This window comes from Passer montanus, unplaced genomic scaffold (genome assembly GCF_014805655.1).
Source record: "Passer montanus isolate IOZ18808 unplaced genomic scaffold, ASM1480565v1 scaffold42, whole genome shotgun sequence".
Taxonomy (NCBI): Eukaryota; Metazoa; Chordata; class Aves; order Passeriformes; family Passeridae; genus Passer; species Passer montanus.
This window is the reverse complement of record NW_024369041.1, coordinates 2945518-2966593: the sequence shown is the minus strand read 5'-3', so window position 1 is coordinate 2966593 and position 21076 is coordinate 2945518. Positions and strand designations below refer to the sequence as shown.

General features: G+C 39.7%; 1 protein-coding gene across 8 annotated transcripts in view; it reads right to left on the bottom strand.

The window, feature by feature from the left end:
* GRID1 (glutamate ionotropic receptor delta type subunit 1) overlaps positions 1-21076 on the bottom strand; it is a 538060-nt gene that overhangs the window by 278285 nt on the left and 238699 nt on the right. For all 8 annotated transcript variants that reach the window (XM_039719738.1, XM_039719737.1, XM_039719736.1 and 5 more), the window contains one exon: positions 8912-9196. In XM_039719738.1, the coding sequence (XP_039575672.1) occupies positions 8912-9196 (285 nt within the window). The remainder of the gene's footprint in view (positions 1-8911; positions 9197-21076) is intronic.

Genomic DNA, 21076 nt, shown 5'->3' with positions numbered 1-21076 from the left:
CATTATTATATGGCTTTTGGAAGATGAGGTACGTCTTAATTCCTGTTAATGGCAATGTCAAAACTAATGCAAGTGGGCCAAAGCAAAATGACTTTGAGAATTATTGAGGAACTGCATTAGGACAAGTGAGATCACTGGGTTATGGCCTGCTCTGCAAAGAAGGCATTTTGTACTTCAGGCACTGGATGTTTCTTGGTCTTTTGGTATAAACAACAATTCTTCTATTGCACAGTCTCTGTATTTGCCTGACTCCCCATGCATACTTTGCTAAAAGATACTTTGCTGTTGATATAAGCAAAGAGTGACCAGAGGAAATCACTCTGACTTTAGAAATTAAATTCAAGCCACACCAGCACTAAATCACTGTCCCGAATTCCCTTCCTCATCTACAACAGATGCAACAGCTGAAGATTTATCCACCCCAAGGTTTGATTCTTGCTGATGGATGAGGTAGGGTGCTGGGAAGGTGCTGGGAAGGCCATGGAGCAGGTGATCTTGAGTGACATCGTGCAGTGCTTACAGGACTGCACAGCTGGGGAAGAGTCTGGAGCCAAGTGCCATAGGAGCACCTCAGGAGCTGTGAGTGCCTAGCCTGAAGGAAAGAAGTCTCACAAGAGACCTCTTCTCTCCCTGCAAATACCTGAAAGGAGGTTGCAGCCACGTGGGGGTGCACCTCTTCTACCAGGTAGAAGTGACAGGTGAAGGGAAATGGCCTCAAGTTGTGTGAAGGGAGGGTTAGATTGGATATCAGGAAAAACCTCTTCACTGAAAGGGTCACCAAGCCCCAGAACAGGCTGCCCAGGGAAGCAGTGCAGTTGGTGGAGTCACCATCCCTGGAGGCATTTAAAAGACCTGTAGACATGACACTTAAGGACATGGTTAATATTTGGACTTTATGATCTTAAAGGTCTTTTTTCCAATCTAAATGATTCAATGAAGTGGGGACTGCCAATAGTTCCTGACCCCATAAGACATTCCAAATTGATGAACTCAACTACTCTCTCCAAATAGTGTGACAGTAGCTGTTGCCATTTAGTGCTCTCCCATAACAGGGAAAAGTCAATTAAATTATTGCAAGGGATGTCCCAGCTCAATTTTTGTCTTTCTTGAAGCTCTCTATAATTCTCCCATACGGCTTTGTAAGAAACAGTCTATTTGAGTCTTGGTTACTAAACCAAGAGACATTAAAACAAAATATCCAGTATTAAAAAAGCATCTCTGTAGGACTCAATGCTCCCCAGTAGTGAGACTAATCCTATTTATTCAATTTTTACACAAAAAGAACGCATTATTTCCACTTAAACAAATGCTATAATAAGATGATGAATATTAAATCACTCTCCAATAGAACTCAGACATACAGATTATATTGGTAATAGGCTCTGACTCTGAAAAATCCAAACTTTGAAGCATTTTTCCTCTTCTTTTCATTTAATTTTTACAGTCTAATGATGCATTTTCTCCTAAAATGATTGAAATAACTCTTAAAATAACTCCCAGAGCACCACATCCAAACATTAAATACATGAGAAGGTAAATGCAGAAGGTATAAAAGGCCCACACAGCTCAATTCAATTAAGAGCAAAACTCTGCCCCCTTTGCACATGTCTGGCTGGGAGATGCATTTTGCGCAGCTGTGGACAGCTAGCTAGACATTAAAAATAATTTGGACAGGGTGCTAAAGAATGCCAGCAAACCTACACAAAGGTTCAGCCATCAGAAAAATAAATAAATAAAACACAGAAATATGATAAGGAGAAGGAACAGGATTTCTGTCTCAATAGGGAAAACAGAAAGAAGTGGTAGGAAGCCACATCAGCTCTTAACTGGGTAAAACAAACCAGAAATAGTCTCCAAACAGAAGAGCCCAAAGAAGTCCTGCCCATAGTGGCATCAGGATTAGTGGAGAACTGGGCAAAGGCTCAAAAGGAGCAGAGGAAATCTGTTTCCTTGGTTCTGTATATGGCCTCATGTACACATTTACACATGAGTGTATACACATGCATGTATATAAACAGACACACCCCTTTACTATTTTTCTTGAAATTCACACATAAATATCTCTATATATATTTCTGTATCTAAATCTATCCATACATATGTGTGTGTTTGCATGTATATGTATACACACAGATGAATCCTCTCCCCTACTGTTTTCATGACAGCCAGTAGAGATTGGGAACTTATTGAAAGCTCATTGCAAACTGAGATACCTGAATATATTTTCTCAGAATGATGTCGCTGCCTGAAGCCCTGCATACATCCTCCAGGATAAACTTCAAACTTTCTGTTCAATGTCCAGCTATGCTTTAATCCAACAACTTCTAAGTGGATGTGTAAGCATTCAGTCCCTAAAAGATCTGAAGAGACTCCCTTCTGGAATGGGGTCCTCAGATTCCCTTCTCAAGTACACCAAATCCTCCTTACATTTCTCCTTGTCTTTTCCACACACCTGAACAAACTGTTTAGCTTCATGCCATCAGTCTAACTCAAGAGATTCTATCTACCTTCAGTCAGGGCAAGGAAGTCAAGAACTTAGGCCTTCTGCAGAGGACATCTACACTTTTCAAAGACCTCTCTGCCCAAAATGAAGCTTCATGCCATCAGTCTAACTCAAGAGATTCTATCTACCTTCAGGGCAAGAAAGTCAAGAATTTAGGCCTTCTACAGATGACATCTACACTTTTCAAAGACCTCTTTGTCCAAAATTAGTTAATTTGCACCCTCTGGTTCCAGGCTGGTGATGTTGCCCTTTCTCTAGACAGTGTGTGCTGTATTATTCTGTTTCAGAATATAAAGGGGGGGAAACAGAATTACCAATAGCCCCAGCTGCTACAAAGCGGAGCCTGAAGGCTGGTCACTAAAATCAAACTAGTTAAAAAAGAGATATCAAAGAATGAACAATGAGAGCTTTCAGGACTAGATTAATAATCACTTTTGATGAGATGACTGAGCTGAAAAACTGGTTGAAAACTGCTTCTAATAACACCTTTCATTTGCCTTTCTCATGAGCATACACCCAGACAGAGACTTCTGAAGTCTTTTAAGATACCAAGTGATTTAAAAAAATATCTGTTTTGAATACAGAGTTGAAAACCTCTTCTGAAAGTGTTAGTCCAGGGAAGTTTGAATTTTCTAAAAGAAAGTGCATCATCTCTTTGCAAAACATTTTTCAAACTATTTGAAAGCTCAGAATTATTTCCTGAACTTGCCTTGAATTTTTGAGGGACACAAGGTGCCTCAAGCTGCCCAAACTCTTGTCCAGAGATGTCCGACTGGTTTTTGCTACCACTGAAGTTTACAGGTAAGCTGTGAGAGTAGATATTAAGAGTAAAGGCTGTACCATAACTTCAAGATCATTTGTATATCACATCAGGCATTGTCCTGGAAGCATTTCACATGTTTTATGGGAAACATATTAACAACCACTGCCCATGCTCCCACACCTTGCTAGGAATTATGGGGATTAGAGGGTGGGAAATCTCACTACTGCTATTAGCACACACACTCACATACCTTAAAAAACAAAGTACTAAAAGTAATGTATAAGTAATAATTGGAAGTGAAATTGACTTTCCTTAATTACATTTGGTGTTATATACTGTGATGCATTACTAAATAAAAAGAAATACCATCACAAATGACAAAAATCCATGCTTAATTTAAGCAGACCAATTACTTTAAGTGCTGCTACAGTCAGAAAAGTGATTCAAGGATAACACTGATCCATTTCTTCAATAGCTTCCAGATCAAATTCAATGTAAAAGTCAAAAGGTCAATTTTTTTCTCTACCCCATGGTATCACAAACTCCCTGTTGGACTGGAGATCTTGGCTGAATTCTTTCTTCCTGGCATTCTCTACAGCTGCAATGATGATCTTACATTAAAAGACAGAAATTTTTTACAGGAAATTCTTTATTTTTTCCAGGTAGATTTTATATTAGTCTGGAAACTAGACATCCAGCGTGCTGTTCTGCCTGAATAACTAGGTACTGCAGAAATTGTGTAGAATAAATACTCAGGCAATTCTGTTCCTTGTTGGGTGAAAAGGTGCTTAGCCCCAGTCCATCCCTCCCCTTTACTATCTCGTACAGCAGCATCAATGCAGAGGTGGCTGAGGATTCCCTGCCTAAGCAATTGCTGTTGCAGACTGATGAGCCTAAAGAAGTTACATTTCTCTACAGCTGGCTGCTTAAAATCCATATATCTTACTAGTAAACAGCAATTCAAGCTTCTCCACAACAGTTCCAGCTGGGATGCACCAACCAGACAGAAAAAAAACCCAGGTATTTTTAATAGCACATGCAACCTCCTATCAACACAGCTCATGCAGGACAAGTCAGATACTTCCTGGTAGGGTCAGATTTGCTGAACAGGCACCTACCAATACATGTGCAGGTGCCTCAACACCTCAGGTGTCACATTGCCTGTATTAATATTTAGCAAGGTGTGCTCAGTGGATATATGGCAGCCCCAGTGATGGAGAAGTGGTTGTCTGGCAGCAGAAATCACGACCCAGAAAGCAGAAGATAACTAACGTTATAAACAGACAAGGACAAAAGAAAACTTAAAGCAGGTAAGGTGAAAGTAGCTCATATGCAAATACTCTGTGTTGCTTCCTTTTTGTTGTGACAGTCAATATTCCACATTACAAGGGATTTGTAGTGCTCCACGTGGACTGTGAAAATGCATGCATTTCTCAATTTTCATTAAAATATTCCTCTGCAAATTAAATAAATGCAAGGGTAGCAGCCTGCACAAAGGGATCTTGACAAACAACAGACCATTCCATGACCAATATCTTGTTGTAAAATTATTAATAGCACAATTCCTGTAATTTACAAGCATGGCTGAGGCCCTTGACAGGCAGGACCCAAAAATGAAACTGCCATAAAATTGCTGTGGGAAACACAACTTCCCACAAAACCAGCCACATCAAAAATTAAGTTCCTTCCACATGGCAAGATTGATCAAGTAGCATTCAAAGTTAATGCAGTATCAATTAAAAAGAATAGACCTCTAAGCTTGGGGGAAAAAATTTAGAAATCAATGAACTGTGGCCTTGGGGTTTTTCTCCTATAGGAAGCAAGCTTCATAGCTTGGTTTGGGAGGTCAAATGTTCCTCAAAAGTTTTACAAAAACTTTTATACAACACTTTTCTTCAGCAAACACTTATTGACACCAAAACTCAAGAATAAACAATTACAGCTACTTTTCACAGGACTAATACCATTTTCATTGACAAAGTGGACTCAAAATACCCCGATTTTATCTTACATTTTGTAATATATATGCAGACATGTATGAAGGAAAGCAGAGACCTAATCTAACTATAGAGATAAAAAGTGTCTTTCAGTAGTAAGATTAATCTAGTGAAAACATAGCTATTACTCACATTTCTCTTTATAACTATGATTTAATATGTCTCATGGTTTTCATTTTCCCATCCAGCCTCCAAAACCCTTCTCAAATCCATCCTCTAACCACATATCTGTTTATTTGCTCACCCTAGAAGCACAGTTTCAACTGTTTATTTCCCAACCTCATCTTCTGGTGGGTGGCACCCACTGCTTTTAACTGATAGTCATTTTACAGCTTGGTAAGACTCTTTATGAAACTTGCCTCACTACCAATTTTTCTGTCAAAAACTTTGATTACTGATGCTTCTACATCCAGAAGGTCAGCAAAATAAAATATTAAACTTCCCAGAAGGCCTGTGCCCATTGTTGCAATATATGTGGAGGCACAAAAGACGCTCTTGTAGAAGAAAACATAATTCAAAACACATCAGCACAGCTGAACCTCTTCAGGATGACACAACAGACCAGAATTTGGTTGCACGTTCTTTTACAGCCAGGTAGACCTGGTTCCACAGAGCACCACCTGAGAGCCAATGGCAAACTTAGGGCAGGTGGTTTTTTCACCAAAAAATGAATGTGAGTCTCAGCAACAGCAGCCTCCCAGTGTGATCAATGGGGAGCAGGATTCTGTGCATCTTCTGAAACCACGCAGAAGCCATAAATGAAAGAATTGCAGAAACAAGGGCTAAATCATGAAGATGCAATATCTGCATTAGCTTCTATCTTTTCTTGCATAAATACAGAGGAACTGAATGGACAATTATCAACCAATCTTTCCCCTGTTGATACAGCTCAGTAGGAATCTCTCAATTTCTTGTTGCAGACTTTTAGGCATTTTACTGTAAAGGACTATACCCTTTCACTGAAGTTGTGTATACATTTTTATCTATCATTTCAGTGTGAAAAAAGACATATTTCATTATAACCACAAGAATACTAGGGGCTTGTTAGGCTGTTCATAAACTACTCTGTGTTTCTAACAGCCAAGTCCATTACTTTTCCACAGAAATTATAATTCAAAATGTATGTCACAGAAAGGACAAGTAATAACTTTAATAAATAATTTTCAGCTTCAACATAATACAGCATGGGACGTTCTTTAAATTGTGCAATGCTATTTAGTTTTCAGAAAATCTGACAGTTTCCACAAGGAGGAAACCAAGGGCTTTTGGAGATCAGCAAACGAACAAATTAAAACACCACTCAAAGGAACGGACAGCTTTCAGAGACCAGGTAGAGATGGACCACTTATTATAGAAAACCACCAAAGCCCAGTGCTGGAAACTCTCTGTAGTCACAAATGCCACCTCCCTCATCACGGCCAGCAGGGAACTCCTGCCCGTTGGGCAGGGAGGTGCTACTGGAGAAGCAGGAGCAAGGCTCTGTGTAAGCTCAGTGCTGGGGAAAAGGCGCTGGAGCCAGGCATCTGTTTTGGAGCTCAGCGTGCAATATCCTGGGAAGTGGATTGATTTTTTATCCTCTATTCACCAACCCACACCCAGATCTGGCAAGTTTCACTTGGCTTCTTTATGGAAACCCCTCCCACCAAAATCTTACAAATAAAATTATTCTACGGAAATTAACATAAGATAGGTGTCTTATCCATGAGGAAAAAGAGAGGACAGAGCAGCAGCAACGTACACCACACTCCCCACCAGAAGGAGAACACCACCTGTGGCACTCTTCCACAACCTTAATGTCTTACTGATACAGCCTGTGCCAAATGGAAAAGATAAATTTGATCATAACTGAATTTAGAGGTAGATGAATTAACGGTTTCAGGATTTGCTACTGAAATGTTAAGCCTTTGCAAGTAAAAAAAAAAAGAAGACGAAAAAGACAAAGATGTTAAGCCTTTGCAAATAAAAAAAAAAAAAAAAAAAAGAAGAAAAAGACAAAGAAACACAAATGCATCACTGGGATAAGGGATACCATAGCTCAGTAAGCAGATAGGCTAGTAGGGAAAATAGTAGCTTGCACATCAAGCATCTGGGGTGTTTCTAAGACATCCTAATACTTTTATTTCTTCCCCCTTCATTCTTGAAATAACTGTTTGAATAATTTTGATTCGTTAAACCCAATCCTCTGCTAAAGAGCAACATTCTCATCACTACCACAGGGCCACCAAAAGAACACCTACCACGTACCTTGTGATTTCTGCTTTCAAAGCATTCATTGTTCAAGGATTACAGAGGACAGTAATTACAGGACAGTTTATTTGCTGGGTTACTAGATTTTTGAGTCTACAGATTAGCTCTACAAGTATTATGGAAGTCTTCTCATGCTTAAAACAATTCTGTGTCATTAAAAAGATGTCACAGTCTCAGTTAATTTCCTACTTAAAACCATCCTCGTCATCCTCAATGTTCCTGTTAAAGAAACAGCAAATAACTATCTAGCAACTGAGAAGAGAAATTGCACCCAAGACTCAGAACTGTTGTTTTTCTTTTGTTTGCTTCTTGGATTTCAGGGATTTTTAAACCAGGACTAACCAAATTTCAAAACCAAAGATGCTATTTCTCTCTGACTTGCCACTGAAAATCTGAGTATATAGGGAGAGTTCAAAAAGAGATTTATTTTGCAATGGTGGAAAATGTATAAAATCTAAACTATATATGCATAGACATACAGAAGATTGGTTTTTCCTATGTGATTTAATCTTAAGTTTGCTTTTTTTATATTCTGTTCATGGTAAATCACCATGTCAAAAGATTATGCATTATATTTTAAAGCAAAAATGTTAGCAGGCTTCTAAAACATACCATATAAAATTTATTGTCCCCATTACAGATCCTGTATCCTAAGACAGGAGTGCTGAATATACCATGAGTTAAACATAGGGAACAGTGCTCATATCAATAGAGCAGGGGTGGGGGGGATATAAAAAAAAGTATACACAGCTCCCTTTCCCTCTGAGAGCCTGGCACAATGAGAGATTTGGGGTTGTGTTATTCTTTATGCCTATCATAAGGTACCAGGGCAGAGACTCCTTTTCCTCAAGTTTCAGCTCAAAGGAAGAATTTTGCTGAAGGAAATGCATGAGATTTAGAGAAAATGCCAACTCTACTTTTCAGCTTAATGCCAAGACTATCACTGTGAAATTTAGTCCAGATACAGAATAGCGTGTGGAAGCACGTAAAAAAAGTAATAGGTATTGCAAAAATTTATTTGTAAAGAGAACTGTACTAAGCTTTGATAGAAATCATTTTCTGGAACAGGGAGAGACCATGCTGAACTTCCTTGCACATCTATGTGACCCCTGCTGATCAATGTCAACACTTGATTAATATTTTACTGAAAAAGTGTGAGAAGATTCAAACTTTGTCTGTCTGGGTAGGTGTTGCTAAGCAACTTTGCTCCTTCTCTGGGAACTAGTCTTCACAGCAACCTTTCCTTCAAGACAAAGACCTGCATCCACTCGAAACACGTCCTCCTTTGTCAGTGAAAAACCCAGCACGCCATATTCCACCCTTCCCTTTACATTTCCCTCCCCACCTCCCAGCTAAGGAGGAACGAACGTGGCGGAGCCCGAAGCACTGTCCTTCCCTTACCGTAGTCGCTGTCGTAGAAGACGATGAACTTCTGCCAGCGCAGCTCGGTGACCAGCTTGAGCATGACGTCGTTGAGGCGCACGGGCGGGCGCGCGGCCAGCGTGTACTCCTCGTCCTCCAGGCTGGGGTTGAGCTGGCAGGCCGTGCGCGGGGAGCCGCCCGTGCTGCGCTGCACGAAGAGGTGCGGGATGTGCATGGCGTCCGTCAGCGACTGCAGCGCGTTGGCCGACGCGCAGCCCGTCGATGTCACCAGGGCCAAGATCCCCAGGGTCATCAGGTCGCAGGCTGGAGAAGACAAGATGTAAAACAGGGTTTGAACGGGTTCAGCAATTCCTTTGGCCAACCTCAATGCTAAGAAGAGAAAGGTTTTGCCCTTGCCATCAACACAGAGCTGAAATTATTTATATTAGGCTATCAGCAGAAGCCTTTCAGAGTCAAGTCCTGTACCTTTAGAGTAGGAGGCGGTATCTGCAATCTGTCCTGGTATGCCAAAGTTGAGGACAGATAACGTAACTACTGTCAGTCCCCAAGACAGCAGCTGATATGGATGGAGATTATGGCCCTTGCTTCAGGTCAGTCCTGGTGCTTGCAGGAACTGAATTCCTATTTTTTAAAACTCATTTCACTGCTTTAACCCCTTAATCTTTGTTGGATACACTGGATAAAGATTTTGGACAATAAAGAGCAAATTCCATTCCAAGGACTTGGCTCAGGCAGCAGAGTTTTTAGGGAATTTTTAAATTGATAAAAAACATTCACTGCATGTCTCAGAGCACTGAAGAAACAAGGAAGGCATTCTTTAGAACCAAGACAGCTCATGAATGACTAAACAATTGTTAGCAACACTGTAGCTATCCTTAAAAAGATCTGGAAAAGCACGTATCATTTAAAAACACAGCATATACATTTGACCCCATCTGTTTTTGGGAATTAACCATTATTGTCATGCTGAGTTTGAAACACAGACCGTGGAGAAGCCTGGGCAGTCTGCTTTGCTGCTCAGGGCACCACACATCTTGTGTTCTTGCAGGACTTCTCCAGATCAGACAACCTGATATTCAGCTGCAGTTAGAAAATATTTCCAGCCAGGGCCCTCAGCAGGGGAAAGAAGACTTAAGAGCATAAGGCAGCCAGGGATGCTGGTTTTTACTAACTCTAGCAAATAAATGGCAGCAAAGTTGGCCCTGGGAGCTCAGCACAGGAGATCCTCCTAGGTTAGGCTAGCATTAGCCCTGAGGGTGCCCCAGGGGCTCTAGGAACTGCCTGCTCCACCTTTGAAGAGGGCTGGGGGCAAGCTCAGGGGTTCAGCAGCTGTTTCAGACCCCCCACAAGCACAAGCAGAGCCTGTCCACAGGAAACCCTTGCCCTGCTCCCCCAGCAAAGCCACACAGGAGGGGACTGGAGATGCTCCACAGCCCTGGGCAGTCTGCACGAGCTCATCAACAGTGCATGAACAAAGAGCCTCTGGGGTGTAATTCAGACCCCCTGGGACACTCGGAGAGATGAGCAGGAAAACTCAGTTTCCAGCTGGAGAAGGGAGGCTGCCCATGCTGGTGCTTCTCCCCTCAAAGGGACTGCACAGGCTGAGACTGCAGCCACACTGCCACAGACCTACTGCCTTATCTCCAGTGGAAAGGCAGAAAAGAGAACACAATCTGTTAAAGGCATTTATTTATCCTCCTCCAAACACTTGTAAGTTTATCTCTACTTTCAGAGGCCAGAAAGTCAAAGGAAGTAGATTATGAATAATTAATAGTAATTAATAGTTAAGTATCAATTAATATTAATTACATAAAGTCTCCATAATTAAATACATAACTTCCTCATACAACCAATGAACGACTCCACCAAAAATTTCCTTAGACCAGACAGAAAATAGATATATTTCACTTTGATATGGGATAACAGAAAGAAAATGCTTGATCTTCTCTGTGCACAGAATGTTCAACATGTATCCTGATGCAACAAAGATGAAGAGCTTTTAAAATTATTTCCTTGATGGTCTTTGCAATAAACATATGTCAGCTGCATTATCTAAATTTACTCTGTGTTGATTATAGTTATATGAAATTGTTCTTTGTTTTTCCTGAGAGCTGACCTGATTTAACAGCAGGGAGGCATTATATTTGCCAAATGGGAGACCCAGGTTCGGGAACAGATTTGATTTCCCAGGCTTCTTGCCAGAGAAAACCGAACATGTCATACAGGTAATTTATTTAGTCACAGTAGGGGAGGGAACAGAGAAGTGAGAACAGAGGGAGAGAACAGCAGAGCTGAGCCATAAACCCCTGCAGAGATCACCAGCCAGCAAGCTTTGCTGTCACCAAGGGTGAGAGCAGCAAGCCACACGGGGCTGTAGCAGGAACAATTTACTTGCAAACCAGGCAGAAGGAGACAAAAAACAAAGCCCTTTCTGATGGGGGCTGCATTGGAGAGTTACTTATTTGTGCAATTCAGAGCTGATCACCAGTTGTGTAACAAGAAAAACCTTCATTCAGTGGCTGGCAGTAACCAAAAGCTGCTGATTATTAGCAGCAGAAAGACCAGAGAGGCAACAGATCACGGCAAATGGGCCCCCTTATCTCTCAGCACAGCCCACCAAACACAGCTGAAATATCTCAGCAAAGACCATTTCAGCTGAGACATTTTCCCAGTGTTTTGTAGATTGTGTACACGGGTTAGATTGAAGAATTAGTCAATACGCTTCCACATTCTGACTTTTTGTCAATTGATTATGTTCTGACTGAAAGCATATGCTACTTAGAACGTGTGTGCTCCTCTTGCCTCTGTTTTGAGGCAGCAGGCAATAAAAAAACTAGAATGAATAAAGAAAAAAAAAGTTTCATGTTTTCTGAATTGCTTTCTTTAGTCAAATTACAGAATGTGAAATAGAACATGTCACTCCTAACAGAAGACTTTGGTTATACAAAAATACAATGGATTCCAAGAAGTTCAACCTCTCCACAATTATTGCACTGAAGGGTGAGAATAAGCTTTGAGGACATAAAGAAGGAAAGCATTGCTTTTAACATGAGTAACACAAAGGGGAACAACAACATAACAGACTCCATTAAAAAATTCATTATCTCTTAAGGCATCACAAAATTCCTTAGCAAGCGAACATTCAAGATTTACACAATCTTGGGAGAAAACTCTGGTGGACCACTTTTTTTTTTTTTAGTATTTCCCCCACATTCCCACAATTTCTTGCATAGAAAAGTGATGAAATTTTCTGTTTAACTTCACAATAGCTATGGATTTGCAGCAACAATCAAATATCCTTGACTCTGTGACTGAGTAAATGGCTAATTCTGTCTGCCTATCAGCTGCAGTTTCATAAGCATTGAAAAGAACCTGCGATTTTTGCATAAACATTTCATAACCCTGATCTTGACATTCTTACGAGCTGAATACATTTTATTTTAAATGCTTTGGTCCACATCAAACTACCAACATAAGGGAAAGGGGAATCAAAACACCTTGAGAACTTCAGTGATCTTCAACTACTATAGTTATGGTAATATACATTTAATAGTCTTCTAACTAAAATGCCCCCATATTTATTTATGTTGCAGATATCTTTACTTAGATAGGTGTTAAGAAATAAGGCTTTTAAAGTATTTGTTCCACACATGAAAGGACAGCAATGTTCTGGTAATGCTGCCCCAGATTTGACTGCTATTTAAACAGATGCAGATATTAGCTTACTGTGTTGAGAACTACTTTATCACCATCAAACTTCATTTTAAGAAGACACCAACATCATACAAACCATGCAGTAAGAAATGTGTAGTCTAACACAATGAAAACATGATCATCATACCTAAAGAATCTTCATTAATATATTTGAACCGATTAAATTATATCATGGTGCTTGTTCAGTGTTGGCCTCCATCAACAGAGCACCTCTCAAGCTTATTCTTGGATCTCATTGAAGTTTCCCAAACTATTGATTAATCCTGTTTTTCACTGGTTTGGTGAATTATCTCTCCTAACCTATTCTTTTGAAGTCTGTTTTCAGAGACCCCTTTTACACATCTGCTTGACAATTTACATCTTGATCTGTTGTTTCCATCACAGTGTTTCACCAGACACTGCTTTCTTCTCCATCTACTGCCTCTAATTTTATTCTCACATGATAGCAATATATCCAAAACTCTCTCAGTCTATGACCCACATCTCTAACTCCAGACCATAAGTCTAACTCCATCAAGACCACACTTAAGCCTGAAAAAGAAGCTATTAATTTTCAGACTTTGCCTCCTCCACACCATCTTTCTCATCAGTGGGACTCCTCATGGACATGAGACAATGCAAGACCTACTTTGCTGCAATCATCCTTCAGGTCTTGCATTTCTACCACTGCTTCCTGTACTTCCTAATTCTGAAGACAGGTGCAGATGGCAAAATCCTGATTTGGCACCATCTTCATGGGGATATTTGCATTAAGAGCTTTATCTCAGATCTCTGTAATTAAATCCCTCTCTCTCCAAACCACTGGAGATTAAAATACTCCAAGACAAACTGTTATCTTGCTCCTGGCAATGTGACAACATGACCATCTCTCCGTCTGCCTTTCAGTGACTTCCTATTATCAGAAAAGAGTAGAAACTTGATCCTTTGTTTCCTCCATTATCAACAGAGCAGCTGCCAGTGTAATTTCAGCTCTAACAATACATCCACCTACTGGCATTCACACTGCCTCTTCAAACTTCAATGTCTTTCTGTCTCTCACTTCTGGGCATCACCATCCTGCCCACTCTGGACACCCTCTCATATTTAATAGATCCTCTACAAGTCTTTAGTTGAATATTTTTCTTTCTTTTTCAGTTTGACTAACATTTAGGAACTCTTCACTGCAAATGAACAATCATCCAAATCACAAATAACTTGCATTTTAAAAAAAAAAATCACTGTCTGAAAATTGAGAGGCTGTTGCCTTTCTGCTTGGAAAGGTTTTCAAAGGAAGGAAGATAACTTCAGACATGCTGTATTACTCTGCAATGAAGTGATTAACTAAGTTGGCACTTAAGTGTCTGTGATTAGGTTTGAAAGCCACCTTCCTGCTGAGACAAGGGACTTCATGCTTGCCTCGGTACTACTGCCTCAGCCAATCTGACAGAAAATTCTTTTTTCACATTATTTATCTTTGAAAGTCTGAAGAACACAGCCGATTCTGGGAAAAAAACCCCTGATTTTTGGAAACCAAAATCCTAATATTCCATGAGATTATGAAGGCCTGTAATATCTGCTGCAAATGCATAGTTAGCAGATCTACCAACTGAACTAGCAAGCAGATGCAGAATGTCATGTGCTATACACAAATGAACTATTGTATTATTTATGGGTATAAAATTTAATTAGCAATTTGGCTCATTAGCCAATTTCCAGATAAACAGAGATATACATAAAATTTTGGGATAAAACAATAGAACAACCAAGAGTTAGGAGATAAAAACGTATCAATTTGGAAAATTGTGTCTTGGATCAAGATGTAGGGTCTGTGGAAACATGCCCACAGAGATATTCCCAAATTAAATGGAAAAAGTCCTTCTGGGAGGTTTGTTGGAGTACTGAAATGAGATAGACAAGACTTGCAATGATGCAAGGAGAATGACATATTGCTTGGTGGATGCAGTCTAACTCAAGAGAATGATGATACAATTCTTGCAGGTAAAGCCAAAATAACACAAACCACAGAAGTGTTTTCACACAGATCTAAGGAAAACCTGACTTTTTCTGCTGTAGTACATGAGAAACTTCCATGAAGTTAGGGCACAGACCCACAGCTAATTCACCCAAAAAAATGGCAAAAGACTATGAGCTACCTACATCTTATTCCTCTTTAGGCCGCAAAAGGCCTTTAAATTTCATTGGGTTTGTGCAAAACCAGCTGATCAGGCAGAAAAAATTATAGAATAGTCTCATCTATATCACTGAGAATGCTTCTATTAAAAATATTGATTTATATAAAGATTCATTCCTATTGTTGTATTAAAAACAACATTAAAATTAGTTATCTAAGCACTCACTGAACCTCATGCTTCACTAAATGGGGTTTTCTGAGGAGTAATTTATTTCTTGCTTCACATTTTATATTTCTTACTCTTCAGCTTCTTTCCTTAACTGAGAAAGGCAATTCACAATGAATTTGCATCATTTTCACTTAATGACATGCTATGCAGTTGTTCTCGCTTTGGATACTCAGCAATATATTTATTTTTCTTTGTTTCATTTCAATAGGCTTTTACTTACCTTTATGTTCTATACTTACACTATGGTTCTACAAATAACAAAGAATTTATTATTTTTATTAGGAAATTTACATGAAGCTATAGTTACTTGTCACATAATGACTGATAATATAGAGAAAAGATAACAAAGGTAGACAGCAAAAAACCTTTTATGTAGCACTTTTATTGCTGTATCACCTTACATGCAGTGAAGATGGATATTTCCTACTCCATTTTCAAAACAAAATGCATCTTAGAACTTGAAAGAAAATTCACAACTCTTCCACTGTTTGATAAAAAAAGTAAAATCAAGCCAACCAAAACCCCAAAGTACCTCAACTTAGGCATGTCCATTTTTTAGATAACATGTTTGAGAACCATAAATTCCCTCCTTCCTCTTCTCTCACTGAGAAAGGGCAGGACAGATGTACCAGTATATTCGTTCATTAGGGTGTACACATAAGAATTCAAACACTATGTCAGAAAACCTCTGACAAGCAGCATCCAAAAAACATCTCAAAAGCAAGGAAATGCATGAAGATTTTAAAATGTTTACTAAAAAAAGTGGGGAAACTGCTTCTAAAGGTCATCCCCCAATTTTTGGGCAGTCTTTCTACTGTTTTTCCATTATTCAAGGAGGAGGAATAAGAGAATAAAGATGCTGGGGTGAGAAGCTGGCTCCATCTCTCTGGGCTCAGGGCACTAACTGGGGCCTTGTCACTGCTGGGTGACACCAACTGCTCCACAGAAGCCCTTTTTAGACCTTCAGCTTCTCTCCAACTCTGTGTTTTACAACCCGATATCTTGGGGGCCAATTCCCAGCATGCATAAACTCTCAGAGCTCCCCTGGCACTACCAGAAGTGTCCTTTACATCTAAATAATTGCCACTGTGCCTTCTTTGCTCCATTACCCCCTTGGCTCAGCATTTTCAGCACACTCTCATTGTGGGCTGGCACACACAGAGCTTTTGGTACAAAGGCTGTCATTTCATAGGACCTATGATGAACACCAAAACCAAAATCCTTTCCCTAGCATTCACATTAACTGCAACAATTGGAGATTTAAAGAACTACCACTGGAAAGACAAACCAAAAAGCCATTTCTGTGCAGGACAATATTCTCTGTGTCAGTACTAAACCACTAACTGCCATCCTTGAAAAATTAACCAGGAGCATGAAGAGGAACAGTCTAGACCACTTTTCTGTTTGCAGTTATGCAGACAAAAAATTACTCCAAAATGGTAAGTAAAATACAACAGAGAATAAAAACAATGATCAAAACCAGCATTGTGGCTTTCATTTAATTTATGGGAGTGTTTTAATAACTCCCTTCGCTCTTTGATGGTCAAAATAAAACAGCAAGCACAAGTAACACTGCTCTAATGACAACACAGTTCCGTTTCTGCACAACTGAGTGATGCCATCAAGTGGTCAATAAACACACCAGTTATTTTCCAAGTAAGGTTTTTGGGTTAATCTTCATTGAATACACTGCATTTTGTGTGGAGAAGCTCCTGCCATGAAATCAGCAAAAAGCACACTCCACTGATAAAAGTGCATCAATTGAGAGCACTAGTGACAGATAAGAGCTGGCCTTGTTTTTCCAAAAGACAGCTCTGGCACTGCTCACTAGCTCCTCCTAAGAAGGTAAGAGTCTCTGAGAGCACAAACAGCCTTCTACTTTAGGATTTATTTTTGCTATTGGTTTTGCAGTTGGGTGGATCTAGAAGACCACACCAGGAAAGACTGCATAATGGAGGTATTAAAAGTATTTACATTTTTTTAAAGCAACTTAGGATTGTGAGTGGTTAAGGATGTGCAACATTTAAACCCTTTCTAGTTTTCTTAATTAATAATAAAAAGAGCCATAAGCAGCTAAAATAGAAATTCAATGGTACAGAAATTCTGCAGAACAATTGTTCTTCTGTTTTCTCAACAAAATCTAACTCCATTAGTGAAGACTTGCGCTTGGAATTGTAGTCTGGCATGATTAAAAATGTGATTAAGCATTTCTGGTAATTTTGAATAGTGCATGGTTCTACAGTACTACACATTAATCACAATGGCATCAAAATACTATTTTAAGGCACTAGGTGGAACTGAATCAGCTTTGGCATTTTTTTCTTTTTCCCCTTCAACACTAGTTCTGAGGTAGAATTAACTGCAAACCATCTCAATTATTCACAGAACATAACTGCTTTTCTGAACACTGCATATTTGATCTTTGTTCTTTGTAAGTTCTTCAATAATTATGTTTTCTTTTGCCCTTCAGCACAGAATGAGCTGCACTTTCTCACCCTCTGTTTTTTTCACCTGCCTTTCACGACAAATCAATGACACAGAAGTATTCTTTACACCCTCGTTAGCATTCTGCAGGGATGCCTGACTTTGTTGCCTCCTTTGGGACTATTTTACTTATACACGCTGAGTATTATTTCAATGTCAGTGTGGCTCAGGCTCAGTTGGAGCACGCACAAAAGGAAAACACTCCTCTGCCATCTACAAAAGCAGTCAAACATGGCAATTCCAGATAAGCTGATAAAACCTCCCATTCTTTGGTCCTGAGGAGCACATTTGGATTCAGAGCAGCATTGACAACCAAGGAATATGCTAGCCCTGCCTGCCTATCTAAAGACAGCTATGCACAAATAGGGCCAAGAGAAACTTCCCTTTGGGGAGAGGCTTAAACTCTTCCCCTTTGCATCACACCTTAAGCTGAAAGCAGAAGGGATGAGCATCAGCCCAAGCCTCCTCAACACTGTTTCTGCACTACCTACAAAAGATTCCTGTTGTTCCCCCAGCACATGAGGAGCACGTGCCACTCACTGCACACTCCCACTCACGTAGACATTTTAAGCAAACCAAAACACTGACACATGATCTCCTTTCCAATCTGCCATTGTGCTCACTAAAGTGCCTACTTGAAAACAACAGAGTCAAATAACCCCAAACATTGCTCTGAAGCAGCACTTTACATCCTCAGACTTTAAGGAAGATTGTGCTCACTAAAGTGCCTACTTGAAAACAACAGAGTCAAATAACCCCAAACATTGCTCTGAAGCAGCACTTTTCATCCTCAGACTTTGAGTACTCTGGGTGTGCATAATGCTGTTGGGGCTGCTGTGTTACCAGAGCCAAATGATAGGAGGCTCAAGGTAAGTTCACAAAGGCTACACCACTGTCTCATGCACAGACAGCAAGTGCCATACTCCAACAAGCAGCTCCAGAAATGCACAGCCCTAAATTCATCCTTATGGTCCCATCTATGATCTTCTCCCTCCCACAGCTGCTACTTCTACCAGCAAAGGGGACAGCGATTTTACATAAGGCAGAGGAGACACCAGAAATCTTCACATAGCCAGGGAAGCACAGCCGTGGTGAAGGAGCCCACTTATCTGAACAGCATTCATTTATTTATGCCAACTGCTGAAAGACTTGTAGTGTTTATGAATCTGGTTGTGACTCAGGAGGTATTTATAGTGTATATTTATCGACAAGCTTTAGGGGTTGATCTATTGAAAGATCTCTGCAATGTATCACATACTTACAACTGCATTCAAAGATTATGCAAATATCCCAAGCCTAGCAACAGTCTAAAGCTGCTATGTCATTTTCTAAAATCAACTTTAAAAGGAACACTTTCTCCTTTCCTCACTCATGAAAGACATAACAAATGCCAAAATTATTTTTGCTCATTACTAAGGAAAGGTTCCTGTCCTCACTCAGCACTAGTATTCGTGATATAAAAACCACTTTGCTTGCAGATCTCAAATCCCCCATGGCCATCCAGTGCTATAAACCGGATAGCATTAAAACACTGCAAATCTGCATTCTCCAGGTTTCCTTTTAGCAGTTGCCATTGAATAACTTCAGACACCACACAACTTTTTTAACACCTACTAAAGCTACTATAAATTATTGGAGTATTATTCTGAATTTCTGTCTCGCCTTCAGCTCTGCATGAAACAAATCAGGGGAAAACACCAAAATTCACAAATTGTCAGGAGTTCTCGTCTGAATACATGAAATTAGCCAGTTGTTCAAATGTGTTTAACACCTGGTAGTTCCCACTGTGAACCTGAGGGCAGATTTTCAGAACATCTCAGCATTTACATGCTTCCTTACCAGAGGCTGCTGCAAGACCAGGCCTCTTATTTTGCTGTTTAAATGAGACCTGACCTCTTGAAAGTTTTTCCCCTCTTCAACCAGACCTTTTCTTTAAAAAAAAAAAACTATGTCACCCTCTGTCTCTGGGGTTCAACCAGACCTTTTCTTTAAAAAAAAAAAAAAAAAACTATGCCACCCTCTGTCCTATGCCACCCTCTGTCTCTGGGAATAAACAGGTATTACACTGGAGATAACCAGGCTTACCTCAAACCAACAGAAATGCAGAATACTTAATATTATTAAAAATTGTTTAAAAATCAGTCTAATTACAACTTGAAATTAAGGTTTCTCACCACATGATTATCACACTAATTCAGACTCATCTAGAGGAAGCCACATAGAAAATATCTGCTTTTAAAACACCTCACATTCCACAGGAAGATACTGCTTCACTTAAAGGCTCTACTTTCAGCTGTTGTACAATTCCTTCAACTGCATCTGATTTCAGTTACTAGTAACTACATTATATATACACAATATATATATTGTCAGAGTGGAGAGATAATGCAGGATAACCCAAGCCCTGTGGCATGATCTATACAGAAATATCATATTACATGTCTTATTAGGTGCCACTTAGGCTTTATTACTAAGAATGCTTAACTGGCTGTTATGTTTTATGTTCATATAATCTCATTATACAACACCTTCAGGTGGCTTTCTTTACTCACAGACTAAAACCCAAATAAATTTGTCCCTGTCCTCTTACCACTGCGTTTGAATGCATTCTACAGAAGACCAAGAGAGTTACTACTGCACTGTGGTCAGAACAGACAGTTACTTATCACGTGGGGACAAGGAAGGAATTCAATATTGCACCTTCTGAATCTGTTTCTACAGGGATTTGTAACACCAATAACCAGTGCTCATGCAGAGGGTTAAACACAGATGGAAGGAAAATGCTTAAACTAACAAGATAAACCTCACAACAGAGAAGCTAGTGCCTAATTTCAAGCTGGGCACGCAGAGAAATTGGTTTAAGGAAAGGAAAAGATGCACCTCAAATCTTGAAACAGAAAGAGTAGGTCAGAGAAGGTTTCTACTTTCAAATATCTTTTTTTTTTACAAGTTAAAAAATTATGTGACTTGTTAGAAATGTGAATTTCTAATGAGAAATGAGGAATTTTTGTTTGTTTGTTCATATATCATCAGCTTCTCACTAAAGGCATTCATTATTGGATCTTACAGATTTTCTGAGAACATATATTATGATTGTATGCTCAAGTCATAAGCCAAGTAAAAAAAATTCAAATGTTAGAAAAGCCACACAACATCTAGAGCCTTCTTGCAATCCTCACGCTGTCCCAAGCATTAGGGAATTTTACTGTGAGAAACACTCAAATCCTAGACTGATAAAAATCAAGCTACAGCAGGATGCCACAGACAGCACAGTGTCAGCTTGAGAGCCTGGACATCCTGACAAGAACCTAGGTATTCCCTGCAGGGCTGAGGTGGGCTTTCTTCAGTCATCAATGTATAACTGTTATACACCGATTTCTTCTGTTTTTACTGCACAACATCTTTATAAAATCACTGTCTTGTCCAGAACAGATGCTATGTGCACCAGCTAAATTGTCACATCCTTCACAGCATCTATTCTTTTCTCCTAATCACTGAATTTTCTTAAAGCAATCTGACTATAAGGTATAAGGGCTGCAGGGAATCACTACCCAGGCCTGGCAGCACATTACCCTCTTGTTTGACTGATAATAACCTGCACAATTGGCACTGTGGGCTTTTCAAGTTTCCCAAATCTCTCCAAAAG